This window comes from Mixophyes fleayi, chromosome 7 (assembly GCF_038048845.1).
Source record: "Mixophyes fleayi isolate aMixFle1 chromosome 7, aMixFle1.hap1, whole genome shotgun sequence".
Lineage (NCBI taxonomy): Eukaryota > Metazoa > Chordata > Amphibia > Anura > Limnodynastidae > Mixophyes > Mixophyes fleayi.
This window is the reverse complement of record NC_134408.1, coordinates 134,562,740-134,582,477: the sequence shown is the minus strand read 5'-3', so window position 1 is coordinate 134,582,477 and position 19,738 is coordinate 134,562,740. Positions and strand designations below refer to the sequence as shown.

Here is a 19,738-nt window from a genome sequence, read left to right as displayed (position 1 = left end):
GTTTGATTCCTCCACGACGTCTGAACACCTGCACATAGACTTGTCCTTTTAATAAAGTCATGTTACTCTTTAAAAGAAATGTCACTCGCTTGCAATTTGGAATACAAGATTTATCCCGTATGTTATTGTGGTAATGGTTGAACACAAATATAAATAAACAGAAGAACATACACGACTACGTTCTGAACAATGACCTGCAATGCGTTATAAGATAAAGAAACATACTACTGCTGGCAGTATTACAAATTTTACTTTTCAAACATGAAATAATATATTAACTGACAATTTTTGAGACAATAATAAAAAAAATAAAATCAAAGTGCTCAGTCGTTTCAACTGGGTTATGCGTAGATACCCCTGGAAACTGTTAGAAGCTGTTGCATGCAAGTTTAATTTAGCCTTAGACAACAAAAAGAAACTAAGGTACTGTATAAATTTTGTATTAACATCAACAGTACATACAACAGTTACAAACAAGGAATGTTGGACGGTGTTACAAACACGTAGATGTCCTTTTGCAATGGTCGTTTTATTGTAATACTTGTGCCTACTTATTTACAGTTGAGAAAATGTTTAATTTTTTATTAAGCTCGAATAACCACCAGTCTTTATAAAATCTAGCAGACTACATAGTGTCTGTATACTATTTATATAATATAGACATTACCGGAGAAGAAATTGTCTATAGGTTTTTCCCGATCTAGCACTGTATAAACATGCTTTTTATGCAATATTTTTTTTTATTAGTATTTATTCTATTATTATTTTTTTGCAAACACAGCTTGTAGAATCGGTTGAATATTTATTCATAAATAGGCACAAAATGATTAAAAATAGCTAAACTGTATCTTATACATGTACAAGCCTTATTTGTTTTTCCTTCATGCCATCCACTGAACATGTATTTCACAATATATTACAGCTTTCTTTTACAACAGAAAACTTGTTTGTTTTTTTAGTCTCTGTAGGGGCGATGTGATTGGTCACCTTAATACTTTTTTTTTTTTCACTGAGGTCATTCATGAATGCACTTAGTAAATTAAGAGATGTTATGTCATAATTAGACGTGGTTCTAATTGAGGAACGGTGTCAACTGATGATAAAGAGCTGATAGCAGTTTAATTGCTTGAGTCCTTTGTCCTTAGATCCTGAAGAGCCCATCCTCTGTTGGCAGATGCCAAAGTCACTGTTGGCAATTTGGAACCCAAACTGCATATTTTTTTCACAGGTAGAATCCCCTTAGTCTGGTAAAGTTACTTTTAGAGTTCATTGAAAAAAAAAAATCTTTATTTAAAAAGGCAATGTGTCCAAAAAGAGTTTGTCAATGATGGCAGGCGGTGGTACTAAGTCTTCCAACTTTAGATAGAAAATGCGTTGGAGGCCCTGGGTGCAAAGAGTACGAAGTTCAGGTAGCTTTCCTAGGAGTTTGGAAAGGTAGTTTGGGCGATTTAATCCCCCATTATTAAATGTAACATGGTCCTTTAAGCAGTTTACAATCTTGTTCTGCAATTCTTCTACTCGCTTTGGTTCTTTTAATCCATGTCTCTCTGCAAGGAAAAAAAAAATACACATTGTTAATTGTTCCAAACAACCCCATTTGCATTCCTCTACTAAAAGGAGAATGATTTACAGTAGTTGTGTTGGATGCTCACCTGTGACCATCGCTAAAGCAGCAATACAGGAGAACGCCGAAATGTCAATGTTCATACTTTGCAAATTGGACGAGAATTCAACAATAGAGTCAATCCATTCGCCAAAGCCACGTACACACTGTAACCTGTGCAAAACGGCCCCATTGCAGAAGATGAGTTTGCCCTCAGCTGGGTTAGATCTGGAGTTAATTAAAAAAAAAAAAAAAACAGAGGAAAAAAAAAGACAAAAAGTAATTAGTATCAGAATAATAAATGGACGTTAAAAGACTCCTAATTACTGCGGAGCCAATAAAATGCAAATCAATTGACCTTGAAAGAGGGTTGCTTATATAACAATTAAAACTTAGTTTGGTAATTACCTGTATGCTAACCGCAATACGAATAGTTCCAGGAAAGCTGATTCGAAGAGGAGATCCTGATCCTGTTTGTGCAACTCGGAGAATCCTGGGATCTTCTCAGCCCACCCTCTGATTATCTCCATAGAACCAGTCAGTAGATCGTAAAACTGTTGTATATGTTGAGTGTCATCGCCATTGATTTGGAATTCTGGGTTGGCTTGAAACTGGAAAACAGGAAATAAAATAAAAAAAACATTTAAAAAAAATAATATAATGCTCTATTTATACAATATATAACCCGTGAAATTGCCTCCCACGTTTATTATAACAGGGGAGCCTGGCTTTTTTTTTTTTTTTACAACAATTAAATCTCAATGTAACCAGTAGGAAAATGAGAAAATGAGACCCCCCCCCCCCCTCCTGCAAATCAGTTAATTATAGATAGTGGCACCAGGTCTGGACTTAATCTATAAATCCCAGCAACCAGACGGGAATTTGGGATAAATTTTGTTTTCTATAACAGTACATAAATATAATATAATGTAGACATAACTGTGTCTTTTATATTTCTGATTTGTTGAGACCAAAAAGGGTTTGAGGTCAAAAATGTCAGAGCCAGTTTTGCAATCACACCATTATGTGCAAGAGAAGGGTCAAGTGTATTTAAACGTAAAAGGGACCAGACTGAAGGCTACAATGAGATTCATTTGCACCCTGATAAATATTCTCGGCTCGGCAGCCGATAATTTAAGCGGTACAAATAGAATAAGGGATCGTTTTTATGGTGCCCTGATAAGGCTGCTGAGTGACACAGTCCAGACTCCCACTTACCCTGGAATAGTCCAGGCTGCTCATTGCCGGGTTGGAATCGACGTGGGTTCTCACTAGGGCACTGATCAGACTCACCGGTGGGCTAGGGGGCGACGGCTCCTGGGGGCTCTTGGGCTTGGATGGCAAGCGACCCCTTCGACCTTTCAAACTGTCTGTGCGAACGACTGCAAGCAAAGGAAAAGATCAAGACGTTTAGGCTTTGGTTCCCACTCACATTCCTGGCACACAATGTCCTCTGCCTCATTACAAAGACACCCTTGAATGCAGGCTGCCTGGCTAATTTATGAACAATACAATAAACATCAGAACTGGTGTCGTCTAAATTCCCTGGCACCAAAATCTCCCCATTGCCATCCCCACTCTTCCCCACACACATGGATCTCTCAGCTGTAAATCAGGGAAAACAATCCAATCAGCAACTCACCCTTATATAATTATCAGGCTGACAACCTCATTTTTTTTATTAAATCTAAAATAATATCTTTTTATTTATAAACATAAGAACCGATTTCCCTCTAATCCAGCGAGAATTTATCTACAGAATTTATCTACAGGCTTCTAATCAATATTAAGAAGGTTTCTCAATGTACAAATAACGTAATATACAAAGTAACACAAATAAAGTTTTGAAAGCATGTCTACCCCAGCAATCCCCTGTAAAATACAATAGTGTGTATATAATTTAAATTCATATAGGTACCTTCTTTGACCATTCCAACTGCAAGGCACTTCTGAAAGCGACAGTACTGACACCTATTTCTACGTCGTTTGTCAACTGGACAGTTTTTATTTGCTAAACAAACATATTTCGCATTTTTCTGGACTGTGCGCTGAAAGAGAGAAAGGGAAAGGGGGTTTGAATTAGACGTGATTTGTTAATTCTCATTATTAGCTGAGATGAGAGTAATGTGTGTGAACGGCTGAGGCTTTTTGTGTTATGTATGTGTGTTCAGGGCATTTAACAGCAGAAAATTGATAGCGTTAACATTTGAGCTGTCCTGCAGCATCTAGCTGTGTTTTATATGCCAAGAAGAAAAGGAGGAGACGTTCAGTAAATACAATTCCGTGGGCATTCATATTATTTACATCCCTTAGAGACGTCTCCATTTCAAATGATAAGATTATTCAATCAGGACGCCGAAATAAAGAGATCACTTAATTTTACCATAGGGAATTCTGTTCCACTTGGTTAGTTAAGACACGGTTCTCTGTCCTAACCAATTTAAATCTGAAGGGGGGGAAGGCTGCTTGTAGCACATGCAAATATAAATGTTCAACCAAACACAAGCAAAGAAATGAGAATCAGAGAATGTCTTCTAGGAGCACTGGCAGCATATTCTAATTGTCCCCATTTTATATCCCTTCAAGAAGCGGTTGTTTTTTCTTGCAAAAGAAATGATTGTTAAGGCTTTGTATCCTTTTACAACTGATCAATACAAATATTAACCACAAGGCTGACAATCACTTCCCAATGTCCTTTATAGAGAAATTGCTTTTTTTTACCAGAGCTACAAATATTATAGAAGGAAAAAGTATTCAGGCTTGCAATAAGATTCTGCGTCCTATAATTTGTCATCATGAATAACAGTGACTCATTGTCACTCATTGCTGCCAATTTATCAACATTATAGAGGGACTAGATTCCGGAGATAAAGAAATATATCAATGATTTGCTGCCCTTTAGAGAGTGCTCTTATGAAACACCATGATGGGGCTGACATTGATAATGAGCAGAGATAATAAGCCTTCTACTAACCTTGAAAAAACCTTTGCACCCTTCACAAGTACGAACTCCATAATGTTGGCAAGCAGCATTGTCTCCACAGACCGCACAAAGCCCCTCGTTGGATGGGGAGCCTCTGGAGGGGGGTGAGGGGACCTGGCTGTCAATGAGTTGGGACGCATGGCCAAGTTGAAGTCCAGGGAAGCCCATGCCAGCTTGTTTTCTGATAGGGTTAGGGACGGCAAAAGTCTGTCCGTCCACCAAATGGTGGGCTCCCGACGTTTCGTGGTTCATGGAAACATGGTGAGGGTCGAATCTCATTTGACAACTAGACACGGGTGTCCCAGGTGGAGACTGCTTGAAAGAGAACAGGGAAAGTCTGGACACTGGACCTTTCCGCTGATCAATCATGTGGGTGGTAGCTACATAGTTCTGGTGGAAGCTGTGCAAAGCGCCGGGTTCATCCCACATTGGACTGTGCTGGATGGGGAAACCTGGGGTGTTGGAAGTTGGGGGTGATGAAGGTTTGTAGTAGACTGAGCCCGCATGAGCCATCATCTCCTCGGGCTGGGGTGCTAGATGGCTGTGCTGTTGGTAGCTGTGCATCTGAATATCTTCAACTTTTATTGAAGACTGCTGGCCAGAGATGGGCATTTGGTACAAGCAAGGAGGCTTGACGTCGTAGCTTGAATTGTAGTTGTCCATAAAGGTACTGAAGCTGGGGAGAGAAGTGGTTGCAGTGATTTCAGTGTTGGTCAGGTCCATGCTAAACTTGACAAACTCTGGAGTTAAGAAATCGGAGCTGTATTCTCCTGACGAGTGGTAACTGTAGCTCTGGGAAGCTGGGCTGGCTCCTTGTGGCGAAGACCCATATTGAGCCTGAACACAGGGCATGGCTGTAAATGAAACAATTATATAGATACCCATACTGGTCAACTGCGCACTACTAGTATTTTCTGGATTATTGTTTCATTTACCCCCAAAACATAAAGGATTTCAGCGTTACACCAAGGTGCCATACCCACCCTTAATACTTCCCAAAAAGGACTGATTATTTCACATAGGTACTGGCGTGGACAACCTGTGGATCACCAGCTAATTTGGAACAAGCTCGAGCGTGCCCTGCTCATAATTGTCTGGCAGGGTGTGCTGGAACTTGTAGTTCCACAACAGCTGCAAACCCACATAATGCTTATTTCTACTGTAAAGTGTAAACAGATTCCTACACTCCACCGGCTGATAATATACAATCCCATTATCCCAAACAATGATACTAAGAGATGTAGCTCATTCGCAGCTGAAGTGCCTAGGAAGTACCCCCCCCCCTCTCCCCATTACACTAGCCAAAGCTCCAGAATTAAAATATCGTATAAACATAACTACTTAACGATGCTATCGTGTTATCTCTATGGCAGGCTTACGCTGTTACCAAAAACACCCCCCTACCACCTTCTAAAATAAACTGTACCTACCTTCAGCCGGGCTGCTGGCGTTTTCGATGAAAGTGAAGGTGGACAGTGTTGTAATTCTTGTTAGGACAGCTCTCCAAGATATAAAATAGTCAGTTTAGAAGAAGCCACGTTTCCAGCATATGTTTCTGAAAACAGAAATATAGGACACGTTAAATGAAAGCAGCAACTAAGCGTGTGTGTAAATAACAACTACGACCTGGCTGTTTAAATAGCACATGGAAAAGTTCAGCATTTAATTCCACCATCTCTAGGTCAGAAAAATAGTAAGGAAAATATACTGATGATTAGAAGTGATATTTTAGTTTAAATGAGTCATTAGAGAAATCCCTTTCTCCGGCCACTATAAATCACTGTAAACTCACTAGACTGTTGAGTCATTTTACTGTTCATAGTGGGTGTTCACTTTATTTAAGTGTGCCCGAGAAATCAATTAGTCCATAACATGACAGGCATTTAAATTGTGACAGAACACAAATCTAACCATCTGACTTGACAGAAGAAGGCCCAGAACATGTCAAACCGATTCAAATTTCTGATCACTTAGATCTAATACCAAATTCACTTTACACACATGCTTTCTTGTGTATAACACAAATCATTTACTACAACGTGAAATATTCGGTATCGCTGTGGAGCAAAAAATGACTGCCTTTAAGAAAGATATACTCAGTAGCACCTAAATACAGCTGATGGATAAGCAATTATTTATGTCAAGTATATGTACAATTTATCAAGTTGGGTGACATTTCTGCAGACATTAAATCTGGTATCTAGAGAAGCAGTCTTCTGTGGCTGTCACCTCTGTAGAGAGAATGAACGGGGGGGACCTCTAGCAATATTGCTTATTAGTGCATTACATTGTATCAAGACATCCAGTTCTGTTCCATATTAATTGGTTTGCATCACCTCTTTCAGCTGATGGCCCCGTGTACAGTAACTAGGAGACCGGAAAATCACCTCCCCCTGAGCCAGCTAGCAGGCAAGAATCAGCATCTCTCTATATAGGCATCCAGGAACTCAGACCCACATGCATAGTACACACACACACACACTATATATATATATATATATATATATATATATATATATATATATATATATATATATAAAAGCCATGTGTCTATAGTTCTCTAGAATTCGTAAAACATGTCTAACAAGCAGATCGTTTACTACTTCCACGAGCAACTGACACATTGAGAGACGATCTATAATGAAACATGATAGGTACCTGACAACTTTCCTACAGCACGAAACGATCAGATCCGGGCCTTATAGGTGGGTAATCACAATTGTGCTTTTAAAACTACTTTGACTGCTTGTTCCATCCCACACTATGCCATTCAGTATAATGCATTACGATCTGATATATTATTATTATTATTTGTAACCAATGCATATAGCTGACAGAGCGCAATGAATAGAGAGTGATGTCTATGGGAGAGATGCTGGTGTATGTGGAAGAGCAGCCTGTGTGAATGAACCAGGCAGAGATCAGCAGAGAAGGAGCCACTTACCTGCAGTGCTGTGGAAGAGGCGCCTCTATGCATCCAGATGTGTGTACATCCCTGCGTGCAGCTGAGTGCTAGGACCGGTGCACACAACTTGCCTGTACTAGTTAGCAGAGATCTGAGCCCTTCCCTCCAATGTGCCTTTGTTTATGTGGGCTCAGTATTCCACTGCTATCACACTACCAGCGGCCAGCGTCAGCCGACGTCAGCCACAGCCAGCCAATCGGCGGGGGACTCACCCGCTCAGAGCCTGCAGTTGGCCCGTTCTGCTTTTTGGTAAATTTCCGATGTGACGTCACAGAGCGAGCTCTGGGTTTAAGGTGGGAGCAAGTTGGGTTCTCACTTTCTGTAGAGCCTTCCTAGTGGGGGCACCCCCAGGAAACTGTGTGTGTGTGTGTGTGTGTGTGTGTGTGTGGACTGCTCGCATGGCAGGACATGCGTGCTCTGGGACTCGTGCACACAATTACACATACACAACACATACACACACACACACACACACACACACGACTGTTTGTACGCACCCAAGTATGAGAGGGATCGTTTTATGTGGCAACATTGTAACATTGTAACATTGTGTCTGGATTTCTACGTGGTTACTACGTTTCTATATCTTATGTTGTAATCTATTCATCTATCTGTCAATCTATTTCTCTGTCTCTTTCTCTCTATCTGCCAATCTCTCTCACACACTCTGTCTCTCCCTCTCTCTCTCTCTCTCTCTCTCTCTCTATATATATCTGTCAATCTATTTCTCTCTATCTATCTACCAATCTCTGTGTCTCACTCTGTCTCTCTATCAATCTGCCAATCTCTCTGTCTCTCTATCTGTCAATCTCTCTCCCACACTCTCTCTGACTCTCTCTCTCTCTCTCGGCCAATCTCCAATCTCTCCCGTTCTCTCTCTCTCTCTCTCTCTCTCTCTCTCTCTCTCTCTCTATCTGCCAATCTCTCTCTCTCTCCCCCCTCTATATCTGCCAATCTCTCTGTCTCTCTCTCTATTTGTCAATCTCTCTCCCACACTCTCTGTCTCTGTCTCTGTCTCTCTCTCTCTCTCTCTCTCTCTCTCTCTCTCTCTCTCTCTCTCTCTCTCTCTCAATCTCCAATATCTCTCGTTCTCTCTCTCTATATCTGCCAATCTCTCTGTCTCTCTCTCTCTATCTGTCAATCTCTCTCCCACACTCTCTGTCTCTCTCTCTCTCTCTCTCTCTCTCTCTCTCAATCTCCAATCTCTCTCGTTATCTCTCTCTCTATCTGCCAATCTCTCTCTCTCTCCCCTCTATATCTGCCAATCTCTCTCACATTCTCTCTCTCTCTCTCTCTCTCTTTCTCTCTTTCTCTCTCTCACTGTTTCTCTCTATCTGCTAATCTCTCTCTATCTATTAACACATACATATATGTATGGGGTCCTCTCTCTCTCTCTCTCGATCGAGAGAGATACTGTATATAGAGCAAACCATTATATGAAATTGAATGGTCACATTGCTGCAAACTCTCATAGCAATATTGCTCCTAACCTCTCTGCTTCTGCTGTTCCTTACTATAGCATGAGAGCTAATGAACCAAAACATTCCTTGATTGACAGCTCAGCTTTTTTTCCCCCAGAGGTTCTGCAGCAGCTGCAGGTTCTGCGTAATTCAGTAGAAGAGGATAAGGCTTCCAAAGCACGGCTGCACTTATTCATTAGCTCTTTGATGCCTTGTCTCCTTTCTTCTGTCAAATGAAACAGGGAGCACCAAGCCATCTCCATATGCCTTATGTGACATAATAGAAGGCTTTACAACCAAGTAACATGGCTCCTTTGCAGAATCCTGAGTCATAAATAACAAAATTACATAACATCTACACACATATGCAGCTTGTATCCTATAATTAGCCATGTGGGTGAGAATGCAAACTCGCTTCTGTCTTCTAAGCAACCAGATTTATTCTGTGAGCTTCAAATAGGTTGACAACATCCTTGGCCCCATCCAAACATTGTGCAATGGTATAAACAGGAATCCCCCCTCTGTTCCGTGACTGTAGTAGCAGCTTCTGCCCCCTTGAAGAATCCAACTGTCGTATTCCTGCCTGCTGGGATGGGAAGATCGTGGTTCTTGTGTAGTAATAATAATAATAATAATAATAATAATAATAATAATAATAAAAAAATACCAGACCTCCTCTCATTTAGGGAAAAATAAGTCAGTTTCTGATAGCACTCATGGAAATAACGACTTGACAATTAAAATATCAATACTATGTGTTTTTAATTCGTGGATGTAAAATATATAACCTAATTATTGAATGCATATAATAAATCATAGCATGACTGTGAGCAAGAATATGTCTCTTAATAAAATAAAATAATCAGGTTGAATAATACGAGTAGGTCAGGTAACATGAACTAAGGTTACAGCCTTTTAGAATTACAGAAGAACGCCTACTGAGATGTCACTAAATATGTCAACCAGCACAGCAACTTACGTGTTAATGACTCCTGCTTCCTACAGACAGTGTCAAGGCAGAACTGTTAGACACAAAGGTTTATAGTGTTATGGGTTGGAGATGTATTCACAATATTTGCATAGGTAATACCAAGGATCACTCCAGATTACTTACATGAGGATGTATTAATTTCAATGAAGTACATATTGTGCCTGTGCGTAAGGAACCATCCCCCAATGCTGGAAATTCAATACACAGCATAGTTGCCAAATGACAATTTCAAGGCATTGGAGCATTGTCAAGATGAAGGTTTGAGCCTGAATCCCTTGCCACTGACCCTAAGTGTTGAAGATGAATAGGAGAGCAGGGGAGCTGTAATTAAAGCAGTCAATCACATCATTACTAAACAAGATAGTTCTCCAATAGGAAAAGAAGACAGACTATCCTAGGTGTCTGTCATGTGCATAACGACTTTTAATGTAATGTCTATTTCCGTGGCGTTGTACTTTACCCTTACCTAGGCTGGATCTTGATATTCTGATATAAAAAATGGCTTTTATTGCACATGTAGTTGCCTTACCTAAATTAAATTTCATTTTGCAAGCCAGACGTTGACCCTCCGTGACCTCTCCTAAAGGCAACTGTACACCACTGAGCCTGGTTCAGATAACTTGCAGCTGCTGCAGAACCTCTTGGGTAGCTGAGCTCTGAATCCCTAACACTTTCAGAAACTCTGGAACCTCATCTGTAATGGAACTGCAAGTCTCAGCATATTCAGGTAGTTTTTGGGCATGCTGGGATTTGTAGTTTCACAACCGCTGGACAGCCACGGGTTGCCTGGGTTTGCATAGAGCGATCCTATTATTTTATTGCACTATGAACTGAACTTATCTAAGACTGCTAGTGAACGTCTGAGACATACGGAAACATTGCTTGCAGGTATTTTTAAACCAGAGGACTAATTCAGTATAGGAAACCACATAGTCTCACCTCCATCAGTAACATTCACACATATGTATCCACACTGAAGTTTCACAAAGAGGTGGTACAGCTTTTACTATGTTGGTGTGTTGGCCCACAGTGGAATTTTGCCAGCCCACCAAATACAACAGGAGAGTCAGTTCTGCAAAGAGGACTCTGCAGAATGGCATGCTTTCAATATCTCATCTGTCACAAGATTAGAGGCCTTCAATGCAAGTAGATTATCACAGATGCCACTTTTGCCTTTTAGATTTAGCTGTCATTGGTAAGAGTCCCACAGGCTGTGTGCAAGGGGGGGGGGGGGGACAGATTAATTTGCTATCAACCCCCCCCCCCCTCCCCTTCCCCAGAATATACGACCAACCTGTGTCTGCTCAATTTATAACATTTGGATTCATCTCGCAACTGCCCACAGTCTTTATAATGGGGTGTGAGGGGTGACACTTGTTCCTTTAATGTGATAATAAAGGTACATTATAGATCTCAATCGAATCTTCCACTCCAATACAACGGGAAAGCTCCTCTCAGGTCTCTAGGGAAAGCCACTACTCGCAGCCAACAGGTGTATATTTAGAGTAATAGTCTGACTATTTCTTTTCTCATTTATGTCTGAGCCACACAAAGCTATATAAATATATATATATCTTAAGTCAAAATCAATACCTTCCCCGAAGACACGGCCATAGATCTATCTAGAGTGGGTAATGTCTTTAGAAAAAAATAAATTCCTCTATTTTATGGCTAATTATGATGTATGAAATCCGCCATCAGAGCCTGTTCTTTTTGCCACAAGCCTAATGAGGAGGGGTCGAGGTTATTAACATCTGGGGATCAAAGGGACAAGCTGAGGAAATAGAGATTATTTTGAGGATGGGAAAACATGTGTGAGAAGATCACCCGAGAAGCAGCCACAATAATGGGAAATAATCCCGGCCACTGATAAGTGCAACCTGGTGTAATTAACCCCTTCCTCGCTCACATTATAGGATTATTGGTGAACATGACCAGAGGGGGCTTCTCTCTTATCCAGCAGGATGAATATCTCACTGCATTCAGTGTGAGGCATTATCCTATTTGTTCTGATTAAACTTGCATGGCTTCCCTAGAAGAATAACCCCGAATGCAACAATGTATCCGGTTTGTGTGCTAAGGAGATACAATGTATCTGTGAGCGCAACAGTCATGGACCGTGGGGAAATAGTTGGAGACAATGTGACCACGTCAGCCACTGTAGTGACACATGTCACACAGGTATGTAGGCATGCAATGCACACATGTGCATGTGCAGATAGATGCAGGCCTAGAAGAATGGTATTATCTGATGGCTGAGGTGCTATTTATAAGAAGGAAGAATGAAGCTTGTTTGTGTGTCCATTAATAGCAGCAGCTATAAAAAGGAGCCTGGGAGGGGAGGAGGAGGGGGAACCGGCTCGGCCACCTTAACTTTCTCAAGCTGACATTGTGAGAGCAAACACAGGGAGCTCATTAGCATGAGGGGAGCGTCACAGGCGGCGGGCGGGCCGGCTCCCTCCAACGAAAGGGAAAAAGTGAGCCTGGGACGGAAGAATGGCGTGTGACGCAGGGGGCCCGGCATTGACGCAACCGGGCGTCTGGGCCAAAAATAGCAGGGCCTCCTCCTCCTCCCCCTCACAACACTGTACACGAGAAGTCACCCGTGATGCTGGGCCTCCCTCAACCCCTGGCCTCAGTGTCACCCGGAGTAATGAGAGTGCAGCCCTGAGCTGGGACTGGAGCGCACACTTCTCTCCTTGTGGTCCATAATCACCCTATAACAGGCCAGTGTGCTCACCACTGTGCACGAGAAGTCACCCGTGAGGCTGGGCCTCCCTCACCCCCTGGCCTCAGTGTCACCCGGAGTAAGGAGAGTGCAGCCCTGAGCTGGGACTAGAGCGCACACTTCTCTCCTGGTGGCCCATAATCACCCTATAACAGGCCAGTGTGCTCACCACTGTGCACGAGAAGTCACCCGTGAGGCTGGGCCTCCCTCACCCCCTGGCCTCAGTGTCACCCGGAGTAATAAGAGTGCAGCCCTGAGCTGGTACTGGAGCGCACACTTCTCTCCTTGTGGTCCATAATCACCCTATAACAGGCCAGTGTGCTCACCACTGTGCACGAGAAGTCACCCGTGAGGCTGGGCCTCCCTCACCCCCTGGCCTCAGTGTCACCCGGAGTAAGGAGAGTGCAGCCCTGAGCTGGGACTAGAGCGCACACTTCTCTCCTGGTGGCCCATAATCACCCTATAACAGGCCAGTGTGCTCACCACTGTGCACGAGAAGTCACCCGTGAGGCTGGGCCTCCCTCACCCCCTGGCCTCAGTGTCACCCGGAGTAAGGAGAGTGCAGCCCTGAGCTGGGACTAGAGCGCACACTTCACTCCTGGTGCCCCGTAATCACTTTATAACAGGCCAGTGTGCTCACCACTGTGCACGTTTATTTTATAATCCACTTTTCTCTTCTTTTTAACCCTTTCCAGCCTGCATACAAAGTTGCACATCAGCTCCACCACTTTATAATACACTTGCTGTTATTAAAGTGTTAACGAATAAACTATGTTGGTGGAAAATATAGGACCAATAGGGAACTGGGAGGTGCACAAAGTAATAATAACCCCTTCTAGACTAGAAGTCGTTTACACCTTTGCAACGAAACCCCTTTCATGCCCCCCCCCCCCCCCAACCCCAAAACAAAAAACTTTTTAATCACTTAATATCTACTAGGGAAATTTTATGTTTTTGTGGCACGTGGATACAAGGTATTTTATTGACTTACTGAAATATAGAACTTTTTAGTTTATATCCATTAGCCATGGGAAAAACTAGGCAAAAGAGCACAAACAAATTTACTTTGTTTCTAATTTCCCCCATGGATGATTTTAGGTGCGTAATCACAAAAAATATACTTTTTTAATGTAACAATAATAAAGTTTTAGGGATTTATAGGGACAGAAATATTTTCCATTTTAACTTTTAATGTGTATTTATTTTTAATCAGATGTTGGCTTTTATAGCTAGACCTGTTTGCTACCGCAATAGCAGTTACTAATAGATCCATGCCAGTATGCATCTAATGGTGAGGCCTAGAATGGGAGCGTTGATTCAGCTACTTCATCCAAGAGAGAAGCCTGGCTACCGAGAGGAATTCCCATGTGATGTCACTTAGGGCTCCAGGGCTATCTCATTGTACAAACATTGTTCAGTTTAAATGCTGCTTGTACACATTGCAGAGCCACCAAGTGAAACTAAAATGTCCCTGACCTCCTCCCCCCCAGTGCCTGCACTTCACAGTTGTCCCAGACAGCCAATCTCAGACTATGGTGGGATGCACAAGATTTAAAATTAGTTTACTCGTTGATAGTACAGAATACATTTCCAAAGAGAGGGACAAACCTTAAGACACATGATAATGCGCAATTTGGTCCTGGAAACAAAAAAAGTGTTTAATTCTGTTGAGATTGCACGTTTGGGACCTCATTTAGAGTCGGACGCAAAGTCCGTCTAAGAAGTGAAGGAGTGGGAGTGTGCCGCAGCTTGGTAGGGTATTACGAGTGGCAAGCAACCCCAGTTGCGTCCCACTCGTAATACCCTATGGAGCTGCGAGCAGTTCCTGCAGCTAGCTAACCGCTTGCGCCACCTAATTCCTACCGCACAGTTTTAACCCCTTTTGATGTGTGTTGCGTCTCCGCCTCACTGCGTCTTGAATTTACTTACAGGGTCACGCTTTCACAATTCCGCGTTCCGCCCTTTCTCTTGTAGTGAGCCGCAAGCTGTCGCAAGAGTAAATTGCGTCTAAGATGCAGGCAGATATGGTGCTTGCTGCACATGCGTGATAGTGTTTTTTTTTTTCAATGTGCCTAAAACGGACTATGCATCTGTCTCTAAATGAGGTCCTTGATCACTAATGACAAGAAAACATAATGAAAGTAGCTTAAGGATAATGTCACATTTCTAACAGGTAGCTTCTTTGTTACCACACCGACACTGGTAACACCAGGGCTGATAAAATTGTGCGTATTATGCGATATTGGGGAATATTGTAAACTGGCTTAATATTTTTATCGGAACAAACGCAATGTCATCAGACATGTTAGTTATGCGCCACATTTATAAAACCAGCATAGAGAGAAGAAATGTGTGTTGGCTTTTTTTAACTCAACATTTGTGTGGTTTTTTTTCTGGTTTTGTAATCCTTACACTCATTTAGAATGTACGTATGATGTTTGCGCTGGAATGTTTCAGCAAAAATCTTGGATAAATATATTGCCTATCTACAAGTAGTGTAGAAAACATTTTTAGAAGACATTTGTGGGCCTGATGTAGAGTTAGATTCAATTTACACTTAAGTCGTAAGTGTAAATTGCATCTCGTAATTTACAGTGTTCCAAGTCAAACTGATCTTTAGATCCGTGCAACTCACAATACTATGCAAATTGCACAAACACACCTCTTTATCTGCCGTACGGGCCGGTGTGCATGATGCACTTAAGTGTATCAGTCACAGCAGCCCTGTACAGCAGATTACTGAGTAAATAAATTAATGTAAAAAAAAAAAAAAATATGCTTCTTCCCCCCAAACTCACTAGGGTTGCTTAAGCTGTTTGGGTGCACAGGTTGTTGTTTGTTTGTTTGTTTTTTAAGTATTTCTTAAATATTTTTTTTATATTTGTAAAATATTTTACTTCTTTTGTTAATACAGCAAGGTCTATTGCACCAGCAGAATGCACCCGCAAAAGATACCTCTTCTATCTGCGGCTGCTTTTAACTCAGCATAGCATGTAAAGTGCGTGAACACGTCATTAGATTGCTAGGCTTGCCCACTACGTTTCCCGTTCCCCCCTCTCTAAGCGCAGAGAGGTGCAAGGGGCAGATCAGTCTCAGTTTGCACTCAGACTGAGACGGATCTCCCTCTTGCACCTCTCTGTGCTTTTTGGATCCTTGGCTAAAAGTGCTTTTTGCACTGTTCAGTTGGACCTGCGTCCGACTCTACATTCATTTTTAAAACGGTTACATTGATTTGCACAATTTTCCCCAATTTCTGGGAACACAAGATTGTCTGTGTGCACTTCCAGGTTCGTTTGTTTTTTGAAAGCCCTGGATGGCGCTCTTGAGACCCAAAAGTTCACTTTTCACAAATATGTGAAAAAACAAACAAACGAGTGCAAAAAATGGGGTGCGGAACTTCGAACCCTCCTCAAAGGCAGGCTTTTCCCCGATCGGCCAGTGCTTCAACCAGGGTTCTACAACTTCTGCCCTCTTCTGGAGGAGGAAGCTGAGAAAGAGCAACAGGCGTTCAGCGATGGGCACACAACCTCTCCTTCGGACTGGAGCCCATAAGGGCACCCGCTCTTCGCCATCCATGGAAAAAACCACAAGTGAAAGTAACAAACATGACAAAGGCCAGTGTCACACAGGTCCTTAAAAAGTACGTCCCCAAACTCCAGTACAGGCCATATAAGCACTTACTGGGCAAGTGTCAATTGCATTTCGTAATTTACTTAGGATTCCGAACCGCATGTAACGGTACACTGGAAATAGTACGCAAATTGCGTAAATTTTGTGAGACACGCTTAAAGTGCATTCTCTCTTAGGAGCTTCTGACATGCTTTAAGTGTATCAGTCGCTGCTGCCTCCGTAAGGCCGATACATAATGAAGCCCCCCCCCCCCCCCAAAACCCCCCCCCCCCAAAAAAACAGCGTTTCTTCAGAATGAGAGCTGGAACAGAACCTTTTGCTCCTTGCAGTGTTTCACAGTACTGTGCTCTGTTCCAGTGTGCACTATAAACTGTGCCTGTACTTCTCTATAGGTATCAATGATCACTAGCCTAAATGACACCATAAACATTGCAATCACACTGTTAATGTTGCCTCAAAGATGTTGGGGGAAAAAAATAATTATATGTTCTCTTTAAATTTAAGTCAAACAATTTGTGCATAAGCAGGTTTTTTCTTTTTTAAATACATGTATTCACATATAAATTTCACTAATAACATGTCATGTGATAGCACTTGCAGAGTTGAAAAACAAAGTTAATAAGCGTAAAAACACACACTCTTTGTTCATCTTTATTATGCTGACATGGATTTTTCAAGTTATGTTACCAAGACATGCACAATCAACCTGTTTTGGCCAAGTTACAGAATACTGGAGACAATATATAGTTCAGAACTGTCTGGTTCTGGTAAAGTACCCTCAATGATTGACCAGCCCTCACCTTGGATAATCTAAAGCAGAGGTGGGTGCAGGCCTGGCGCTCCCATAAGGCAAGGTTAGGCACTTGCATAGGGCGCCGGGCTCTGGAGGGCGCCACAGAACTGGAAATTAATTTTAAAACTGTGCGGCGACCGCTGACCATACCTGTCACGGCCGCCGCACAGCATTCAGATGCATGGGGAGGGGGGGGGGGGGGGGGAAAGAGGCTATTGCTCACCACCGCCGCCTCTCTGCTCCGTCTCCTCCCCTCCACTCACTAGTGTCAGTGAGTGAAGGGGAGGAGACGGAGCAGAGAGGTGGCGGTGGTGAGACAAAGTAAGAAAAGACGGGGTGAGGGGGGAGCCGATTTTTGCGCGGGGGGGGTGTGGGGGGGAGAGGGCGCCGATTTTGCCTAGGGCGCCATGGACCCTAGCACCGGCCCTGGGTGGGTGATCTCCGGCTCAGGCCGATAAGGCATTCTAGGAGTTGTAGTTCTACAAAAGATGCCACAAGGGTTGCAAGCCTAATCTGCAAGGAGGAACTTAATTCCTGGTAAAACATACTAACAGAAATAGGGTCTTGGCTGCCGGAGAGAAAACAAAATTAAAACCATGACATTTTGCTGTGAGCGAAGAGGTAGTGTGATTATTAAAGCTCAATGTCACTCAAGGTTCTATGGCAGCCACATGTATGGGCAGTCTCAATGTAAAACAGTTATGTCTGGTACAACTTCCAAAAAATTGGTCACATTCAGTCTGCAATTATTGGGCCAATATTTACAATTTGTTTTACAAAACCAAAATGTTTAAAGCAACGTAATGAGAACAAGAAGTATTATATAATATATTATCACGAAAGCATACAGATCTGTACTCCGCAAACTGGTTTCTAATGCAACAGAAAAAAGGGGAACAAAACACCCAAACAGTGATACTACAAAAAAAAAAGGGGAACACCACAAGTGAACTGAAGACGACAATACATTTTCCCTTGAAACTTTCAAATATGCACAGCGTGTCAGTATTCCGGTAGTGGAAGTAATCCACAGGGACAGATACTGTAATATGACGTCGAGGAAACAGACCAATTCGTTCATTGTAGCCACAATTTAATATTCTTTTTCTTTTAGGCATTTTTCAGGCAATACTAAGACAATAGCATATGATTCCAGGCAGGGAAATTGCGCAGATGCTGTGAAGCCCATTAGCGCGTTCATTGCGCACGCGCTGCCCCTATGACACCTATTATGATCCCTCAGAGATTAAGGGGGAAGGTAATTAAGTAGGGGGGAAAAAAAATGTCTTGGCATAGCCTGGCTAGCCGGTCGCCCTGTTATGCGTGGCTCCCTCCCTTACTGGGATTACCGTGTTCCACCGGTCTTGACTGCTGGAGAGGTCTTGGTACAAGTTCAATATCAACCAACAGATGTGATCATTGATTAAAATGTGCTTTGCTCGCAATCCAATTATAGAGTGGTCATAGGGATCATTGATCCTTACGGCAAATGCTCCTCTGATCTATTCTCTATAGTTAAAGTAATTTAGAAAAGTGAAGCGCAAACAACATAGGACCTAGATTAACAGACCAACATGGTGGCGGCAGAAATATGCATGTTCTGACAGGTGGTACTAGGCAGATTGGGGGCCGTTCCTTGTCAAGTGAAGAATAGGCACATGAATGTGGATTCTTCTAACCCCACATGAAGAATTGAGATCTCATTATGTTGGATAAGATTGTAGTGAGAGCCAAGGGGTGAATATAGTGTAGTATCCCATTTTTTTGGGGTCCACACAGCACTTTCAACAAAAAGAGGAGGTACCAATCAGAAGCCGTCCTATACTTTCAATGAGATGTTCTTTCACCTCCCACTTGCACCATTATAGGAAAAGGCATTTCTAGGCATTTTTGACCAAAGTAATAAAGACATTCAAACATACAAAAGTGACACTTGTAATGAAGACATTACTTATGTCCCTTAAATCTCACGATCAATATAAACTATAAATGAAGCTAGACCGAGCGCTATTTCAGGAGAATAACAGTAAGGTGGAGATTAATGAGGGGGTTGGTATGGATGATATTCCTGGTGTTGTTCCAAATGTGGGCGTGCATCAAAAGATACATAATTTTGTAAATGAGCTGTACTATATATTGTAACATGCTATAAGATGTGAACTAGGAGGAGAGTTTGCCTTGGGGATCTATCCTCTATTTTGGCTCCAGTTTAAATGTGGTTTGTCTATGTGTGAAATACCCATATGTGAATGAGCCCCTAGTTATGGCCACTGACATAACTAGACGTATCCTGCAATGTAATATATATTTTCCCAGAGAAACACACTCAATTGCGTTCATTATGTGCCAACTTAGCAATCGTTTTAATAGGAAAAAAAAAAAATTAAAGAAAATCTACATTGCTGGTTGAAAATCTCCATTGTTCTATTGATTCCAATTCTGCGACCACTTATTAAATGTCTCATGAAATAAAGGAAGACTATCTATTGAATGTAACTATTAATTATGCTGTGTTAAATTGGAAATAAAATAAGAAAAAAAAATGTACGAATGAATAATCCTATAATGGAAATTTGATTTTTAAA

The 19,738-nt window shown here is 42.0% G+C and overlaps 1 protein-coding gene across 3 annotated transcripts; it reads right to left on the bottom strand.

The window, feature by feature from the left end:
- Positions 1 to 231: 231 nt before the first annotated feature.
- Positions 232 to 8,070, bottom strand: NR4A2 (nuclear receptor subfamily 4 group A member 2). 3 transcript variants are annotated; one of them, XM_075180849.1, is made up of 8 exons: positions 7,531 to 8,070; positions 6,017 to 6,141; positions 4,578 to 5,440; positions 3,522 to 3,651; positions 2,897 to 2,985; positions 2,012 to 2,214; positions 1,653 to 1,831; positions 232 to 1,547 (listed from the first exon to the last, which is right to left on the bottom strand). In XM_075180849.1, the coding sequence occupies exons 3-8, from the start codon at positions 5,436 to 5,438 to the stop codon at positions 1,291 to 1,293; spliced, it is 1,719 nt and encodes a 572-aa protein (XP_075036950.1). In that variant the 5' UTR covers positions 5,439 to 5,440; positions 6,017 to 6,141; positions 7,531 to 8,070; the 3' UTR covers positions 232 to 1,290. The 3 variants fall into 3 exon arrangements, with proteins under 3 accessions (XP_075036950.1, XP_075036949.1, XP_075036951.1); XM_075180848.1 differs by having other exon boundaries at positions 2,822 to 2,985; positions 7,531 to 8,067; XM_075180850.1 differs by having other exon boundaries at positions 2,822 to 2,985; positions 4,578 to 5,262; positions 7,531 to 8,066.
- Between the last annotated feature and the right edge of the window lie 11,668 nt (positions 8,071 to 19,738).

Coding starts and splice junctions, on each gene's coding strand:
- NR4A2 (XM_075180848.1), bottom strand. CDS start 5,438: ATGCCCTGTGTTCAGGCTCAATATGGGTCTTCGCCACAAGGAGCCAGC. Junction 2,986..3,521: donor AGTTGGAATGGTCAAAGAAG/GTACCTATATGA, acceptor CTTTGCTTGCAG/TCGTTCGCACAGACAGTTTG. Junction 1,548..1,652: donor TGCTTTAGCGATGGTCACAG/GTGAGCATCCAA, acceptor TTTTCCTTGCAG/AGAGACATGGATTAAAAGAA.